Source organism: Uloborus diversus, chromosome 3, assembly GCF_026930045.1.
Source record: "Uloborus diversus isolate 005 chromosome 3, Udiv.v.3.1, whole genome shotgun sequence".
In the NCBI taxonomy this organism is placed as follows: domain Eukaryota; kingdom Metazoa; phylum Arthropoda; class Arachnida; order Araneae; family Uloboridae; genus Uloborus; species Uloborus diversus.
The window spans coordinates 26185734-26193647 of NC_072733.1; the positions used below are offsets into that span (position 1 = coordinate 26185734).

The 7914-nt window shown below is 36.4% G+C and overlaps 1 protein-coding gene across 1 annotated transcript; it reads right to left on the minus strand.

Annotated features, from left to right (window-relative positions):
- Positions 1-2266: 2266 nt before the first annotated feature.
- On the minus strand, positions 2267-7425 carry LOC129218291 (uncharacterized). Its single transcript, XM_054852525.1, has 3 exons — positions 5451-7425; positions 3657-5279; positions 2267-2808 (listed from the first exon to the last, which is right to left on the minus strand). Exons 1-3 carry the CDS (start codon positions 7423-7425, stop codon positions 2267-2269), a joined length of 4140 nt encoding a protein of 1379 aa, XP_054708500.1.
- Between the last annotated feature and the right edge of the window lie 489 nt (positions 7426-7914).

The following is a 7914-nucleotide window of genomic DNA, read 5'->3' on the forward strand; positions in this document are numbered from 1 at the left end:
TACATTTTGTATCAGCATTTCATATACACTTTGTCCAGGGCTGTGTCCAAGGGGAGGGTTTTGGGGGGTTAAACCCCTCCCATTGGGGAAAATATAATAAAAAAACCAAAGAAATGCACATATTTGACTTAAAATTAACTTTAAGGTTAAAGTTAGTGTACAGCATTTAAAAAAAAAACATTCTCTTTGAAGTTTCGAAGCAATTTTTTACTTTTTTCTAGTTTGTCTGAAAATAAGTCGTCAAAATGCTACTACTCCAGATGCCCCCCCCCCCCTTCGCTGTGCCAATAAAATTACGGAGCATCTCTAATTTTGTGTTCAGATCTTCAGTTTTGCTAAATTTCCAGAAAATGCCCCAAATACCCACCATCATTTAAATTGCATCCAAAAATCGCTTAAACGTGGTTTTGGATTTGTTTCAGTTTTTAAAGGTCCTAAGGTTACCAAATATCGTCACCTCAGAATAGTGATGTAAAATACCTGGGTATTTATTTTTAGGGGTAAATACCCAGGGTATATACCCGGGTAAATACCTAAAGTGGGTATTTACCTGGGTATTTATTTCAAAAATTTATATTCAATTAAAATACTTTTCTCTGTGTATTCCACTACGAATATATACAGGGTCTATTTCAAAAGTAACGCAATTTTTTTTTTAAGTAATTTATTGAACAGATTTGCACAAACATTTAAAATTCTTCAAAGTAATGTCCTTCGGCTTCTGCCATGACTGGTAAGTGCCCTGAAAGGCATTTTTGGGGAATTCCCCATAAGGTCTTCTTCATAGCTGATTGGATCTCTTCTAGGGATGAAAAATGGGTACATTTCAGGCCTACCTTAATCCGAGGAAAGAAGTCTGTCAGACTGTAGGGGGCTGGGACAGCATTTTCACTTGGGGTTTGGACAAATACTCGTGGACTCGCAGCTCATTATGGCACGGTGCTTCGGCACAAACTTGCCTCACACTTTTCTCATCACTAAATGTTGAGTAATGCGAAACACAGCAGTAGACGACATGTTCAGTTCATTTGCAACCATCTTGATAGTCAATCGAGGGTCAAAGTCTAACAATTGAGGAACACAAGCCACATTGTTGTCGGTTTTGCTGGTTGACAGTCGCCTAGAGCGTTGTTCATCTTGAACCCTCCGCCCTCTTTAGAGGTCTTTAACCACCTTATGAATAGGACAACTTATGAATAGGACAGAGAAGAGTTCCCGTAAGCTCACCATGGGCGCCCATATAGGGTGCTGTTTAATAGGTAAATTTTTATCGACTGGTAAAATTAGTAAAATTTTGTTTTTTCAATTAATGTTTGAAAAGTTTTTTGTATATCGAACTCAATTTCAATAAATTTTGTATCAGCATTTCATATAGACTTTGTCATAACTGTGTTACATTTTATTGATTTGAATTTGTATTGGTTGAAATGTTCCACCCTTAGAATTCGTTGCAGTTGGATAAAATTGACATGACATGCATGTTAAATGAAAAAAAAATTGCAAGATAGATATTTATTACTAGGATTATTTTACCATTAACCAGTGAAATGAAATTCCAATAACTTTTTGCTGATTAATAGTTAAATTTTTTTTTACTGGTTAAATTAGTAAAATTTTGTTTTTCCAATTTATGTTTGAGGAGTTTCGTGTGTATCAAACTCAATTTCAACTCATTTTTTCAGCATTTTATATACACTTTGTCGTAACTCGGTTACATTTTATTGGTTTGAATTTGTATTGTACTAACATGCATGCCATGAAAATTTTTTGATGAATGAAAAATTTAATGAAAGACAACTTTAATTGTGTTATTGTATTAGGATGTTTGTTGAGAGCTCAGAAATGAGTAGTGGACTGTATTATGAAATTTTTAAGTATTTTATTAATGCCAAGGGGGCATTGAATTGATAATGGTTCCTTACATAGGCCAAGGGGCCATTACATATATGTGCAGGGCACAGCTGAAATAGTTCTTCGCATAGGCCAAGGGGCCGTTACATATATGTGCAGGGCACAGCTGAGGATTACTTCCTCTTTCGTTGAACATCCAATTGCTTCTGCTAGCTTACTCTTACTCGCCGTAGGTGGCGCTGCTATAGGGCGTGACAGGGCACACCGAACATTCCGCCCGGCGTTGAAATGTTGATTTCAACAAATTAATATAACAAATATTAAAAAAGACAATTGTATAAAATGACTAAAGAAATACAGAACATTCACATACAATTCAAAATTAAACACAATATAAAATTCTACAGGTAAATCTCTATACATTCTCAATAGGCAAAACTGCAATTTTTGTAATTGGTCTTTTGTATATACCATTTTTAGTCTGAACTGTAACAACTCTTACATGGTTGTCTTTTCCGTAGAATATCTCATTAATTCTTCCCAATAACCATTTACAGGTAGGAAGGTTTTCCTCCTTTACAACTACCATATCTCCAATTTTTACATTTTGTTTGGCAAACAACCATTTATTTCTCTGGATTAATGTGCTCAAATAGTTATTTGACCAATTCTTCCAGATATTTTGAACCATTTTAGTTGTTTTCTGCCATAAACTAAGTCTATTATTATTTAACCCAGTTAAGTTAGGTTCAGCGATAGTATTAATTGGTCTACCTATGAGAAAATGTCCAGGAGTTAGAACATCTAAATCATCAATATTTGACGTTAAAGGAGTTAGAGGGCGTGAGTTCAAAATTCCCTCTACTTGAATAACAATTGTTAAAAACTCTTCATAGGTTAATATTGTATCTCCTACAGTTCGTTTGAAATAATACTTGAAAGACTTGACTCCTGCTTCTGCAAGACCATTAAAATTTGGTGCTCTCGGAGGTATAAATTTCCATTTTATATTTTCCTCAGTTAAAAAATTGTACAAAGAATCATTTTGTTTATTGAAAAGATCCCTCAATTTTTTAATTTCTGAATTTGCACCCTCGAAATTCTTTGTGTTGTCACTAAATATTTTTTCTGGTTTCCCTCGTCGGGCAAAAAACCGCTTTAAGCAAGCAATACATGCTTCTGCAGTTAAGTCATTTACGATTTCTAAGTGGATTGCTTTTGTTGCCATGCAAACAAAAATACAAACGTATATCTTGTGATAGTTACCTTTTCGTTGGCCCTTATACTTAATCAGAAATGGGCCACAATAATCAATAGCACAAGAATTAAACGTAAAATTAACATTAATCCTTTCTGAAGGTAATTCTCCCATTATTTGTTGAGAAGGGATAGGTTTTGCCTTAGTACAAATAACACATTGATGAACAATCTGTCTAGCAATGTTTCTGCCATTAAGTGGCCAATACAATTGCCTAACCGAATTTAACAAAGCTTGTGGGCCATTGTGAAAGTTTTTAGCATGAAAATAAAGAAAAATAAGTTTGGTTATCTTATGCTCAGACGGTAATATAATGGGATGCCTTTGATTATAGCTTAAATTTGCATTGTTTATCCTACCACTCTAATCAAACCATTTTTATCAAGAAATGGATCAAAATATTTTAACTTACTCCTTGAAGAGAGTGGCAAGCCTTTTTTCAAAGCCAAAATTTCTTCAAAAAAGTACTTACTTTGTACAAGTTGAAGAAGAAAAATTTTAGATTTTTCCATTTCATCCGAACTGATGGGGCCTGTTACTTTACTACCTGGTTTTCTGCAGTTATTGTGAAACCTAAAAAGTAAACTAACCACACGAATTAATTTCAAGAAACTATTAGTAATACTAAAGAGGTCCTCAAAAAATAAGTTGTCATGTACAGTTAACAGGGAAGTTGTATTTTGTTTCAGTTCTTTCGCAAAATGTTCTTCACTGTAATTAGATTCTGGGTTTGAGTAGAAGGTCCAGTTGTCATCTGCAAGGAACTCAGGGCCATCCCACCAAAGCTTGTTCGTAGAGAGCGAAATGGCGTCTTGTCCCCGGGACAATGGGTCTGATGGGTTACACTCGGAAATCACGTGTTTCCAGTCAAAATTTTTAGAAAGTTCCTGAATCAATGATACTCGATTGCTGACGAATGTCTTGAGAAGGTGTGGTGAGGTGGAGATCCAGGCGAGAGCAATAGTCGAATCTGACCACAATGTCACCTTATCTGTTTTAAGCTTGAGAGCGGTCATCACTCTGTGAACCAGTTGGCATAGCAGGAGGCACGCTGACAGCTCCAATCTGGGAATACTGACCGTCTTTAAAGGTGAAACTCGGCTTTTGCTACAGATAAGTTTGCAGCTATGAGTGTCCGAGTTAGAGGATTTGAGGTATACTGACGCTCCAAACGCCCTTTCGCTGGCATCAGCGAAACCGTGGATTGAGATGGAGGTCGGATCTTGTACAAGGATGCATCTTGGAATATTAAATGTTTCTATAACTGGAAGAGACCTTAGAAACTTGTCCCATTCCAACAAAAAGTCAGGTGGAACTTGTTCATTCCAGTCGCATTTTAGCAACCAAAGCTGTTGCATTAATATTTTGGCTTGACATATTACCGGACCGATTAGTCCTAACGGGTCGAATAAGCGAGCAATTTGGCTGAGCACTTCTCGCTTTGTATAAGTAGAGCTTAAGTTCACAGTAACCTTAAAGTTAAAGGTGTCTGAGTTACTATTCCATAGCAGTCCTAGTGTTTTCACTGGTGAATCTAAATCTTTTTCCTTGAAAGAGAAATCTGGACAGTCTAATGACCTTACATCTGCATTAGAACGCCATTTGTGTAGACACATTTGACCTGCCTGAAGTAGTTCAGATAATTGTCTAGTTAATTCCTTGAAGTTCGTCAGATTGGACGATCCAGAGAGACAATCATCCATGTAAAAATCGTTGAGGACGATTTCCGAGGCTAATGGGAAGCTTTTTTCTTCATCCCTTGCAAGTTGTTGCAGCGTTCTTGTAGCAAGATATGGGCTGCTTGCACATCCGTATGTGACAGTTTTTAAGCGAAAAATTTTGTCCGGTTCCTCCTTTCCTTCTCTCCACAGGATTTTTTGGAAATTAGTGTGAGAAGGATCTACTTCGATTTGGCGAAACATTTTATTGATATCAACAGTAAACGCCCAAATATGTTTTCTAAAACGCGTTGTTATAGCAAAGAGATCATCTTGCATCATTCCTCCCTTTAATAACAAATCATTTAGTGACTTCCCGTTAGTTGTTTTGCAACTCCCGTCAAAAGCAACTCTTAATTTTGATGACGTGCTGGACGGTCGGAGCACACCATGATGGGGAAAGAAAAAACCCTCTTCAGGATTTTTATCTTCAACTATTTCCTCCATATGGCCTAAATTTTCATATTCTTGAAGAAAATCTACATACAATTCTTTTAATTTTGGGTCGCGATCTAATTTTTTCCACAACTGAGTTAATCTCTTTGAAGCGATTTGCTGAGAATCCCCCAATCCCTCATCATTTGATATTTGAGGTTTAAAAGGCAAATAAACAACGTATCTACCATCATTCTTCCGATAATGAGTATTTAAAAAATGTTCATTGCAATAACGCAATTCTTCACTAACTATTGGTTTGGTTTGATCAACCTGCTCAATTTCCCAAAAGGAGGTTAATGCTTTGTCCAAACGCTCAGATTCTAAAAGTAGAAGACATGAATTACATGATGGTTTATCGGATTTTGATGGCGGAACGGTACCTGATACGATATGACCGAATACAGTTTCAACTAAATATAATTGTGAGTTATCAATTTTAATTTTATTTTTGCCTAAAAGATCAAAAAACAGGGAGGCTCCCAGTATTACATCTACCTTTTTTGGAATATTCCATGCCTTGTCCGCTAGTTTCACATTTGACGGAAAATTATAATTGGAAATATTTATATGACATGAAGGGAAGACAGCAATTTTTGGAACAACTAACATATCCAGATGGTATAATTTAGATTTAGTTTCGTTAGATAACTCAGTTGAAATAAATGATTTTGAATTACAAATGGAATCACTGATTCCTGCAATGGGAACGTGGGTTTTTTGCTTCTTTAATCCTAAAGGATTTGCGGCATTCGTGGTGATTAAATTAACACTTGAGCAGCAATCTAAGGAAGCCACAAATGAACTGAATGATCCACTGCTATTTTTCAAATAAATCACAGCTGTGTTCAAAATAACGCAAGGATTTTTCTGATTCTCATGCGCTAGTAAGGAGGTTGAAGTAGAAGGGAAGGAAGGGAGGGGTGGACTTGATATATCGCCTACTTGAGAAGACGTATTGGCGTCTTCATTTTTTTCTTGCTCGATGCAATGAATCAGACTATGATGAGCCTTATTGCAAATGAAACATTTGCTCTTCGAAAGGCAAGGATTTGGAAGATGGTTATTCAAACAAATTCTACAAAAGTTATACTTAATTACTAGGCCTATTCTTTTGTTTAAATTCATTTGTTTAAATTTCTCACACCGGTATAAGGGGTGCGTTTCATTGCAATTGAAAATCACACATTGCTTAGTTTTATTATTATTCTTCAGAAGAAGAGAGTGGTTTTCACTGTTTGGATGGGAGCTAAGTTTCATATTAACTTGGAACTTCTTTTTCTGCGTTTGAGAAGTAGACGCTTGAATTATTCTCGAACGCTCTTCTAAAAAGCTTAAGAAATCGTTCAGTTTCGGAATGACATTTTTGTTTAGTTTCATTTCGAAACTCTTTCTGACATCTGGATCTAATTTTTGAAACAAGATGTACAGAATTAATGTGTCTGACAGTTCATTAGATTTCAATCCAAGTAAATCTAATGCGCGGATTTGACATTTTGTATCATCTATCAGTTGCATTAACTGATTAGGAGAGTCTTGAATCTTAGACATAGTTAATATTTTAAGCACATAATGTTCTATCACTGCGCGTTTATTTTCATATCTGTCTTCTAAAGATGACCAAAGAGAGTCATATGTATCTTGAGACGATTCAAGTCTTTTAGCTTCTCCCTTTAAGCAACCTTTTAAATAGCATAATTGTTGCGTGGGTTTTAGTTCAGGATTATTCCCGATTATTGACATGAACTGAACTTTAAAGTTCTGGAAATCTTCATACCTTCCCGAAAATGAGGGTAAGGGTAAGTCGGGAATTTTAAATTTGTTTACATTTTTAACAGTTTCTTCATTAGAAGAATTGCAGTTTAATTTCGAGAGGAAAATATTAATTTTTACCTCTGCTTGATCCAGTTCGTCTTGAAGCTCCATTGTCAGGGATAGAGCGTCCTTTAGATCGATTTCATCCGGGAGTCTTGTGTAGGACAAGAGCATCTCTTCAAGTGCTGATTTCAGTTCGAGAACTGCTTTCATTTTGCTTTTTAGCAAAATTTCTGTTTCTGTCACATCTTCAATATCCAGGGTAAATAAAGATGCGAACTTACACAATTTCTCTACTTTTACTTTTAGCGCTCCGCGTTGACGGTTTAATCCAACAAGTGATGTCATTTTACTGGAGCTCAGGGTCGCACGGACCAACTGTTGAGAGCTCAGAAATGAGTAGTGGACTGTATTATGAAATTTTTAAGTATTTTATTAATGCCAAGGGGGCATTGAATTGATAATGGTTCCTTACATAGGCCAAGGGGCCATACATATATGTGCAGGGCACAGCTGAAATAGTTCTTCGCATAGGCCAAGGGGCCGTTACATATATGTGCAGGGCACAGCTGAGGATTACTTCCTCTTTCGTTGAACATCCAATTGCTTCTGCTAGCTTACTCTTACTCGCCGTAGGTGGCGCTGCTATAGGGCGTGACAGGGCACACCGAACAATGTTCAATTGAAACCTGGTCAGTGCGTCCAACTTTGCATTAGACGTTTATGGCTCCATGTAGCTATGTGTGTGGTGACTCCATGTATAGGTAGAGAGACTGATGCAAGCACAAAGTTTGACTTTACATAGTGACTATGTCTACATGAGGAAGGGAAGGTTGT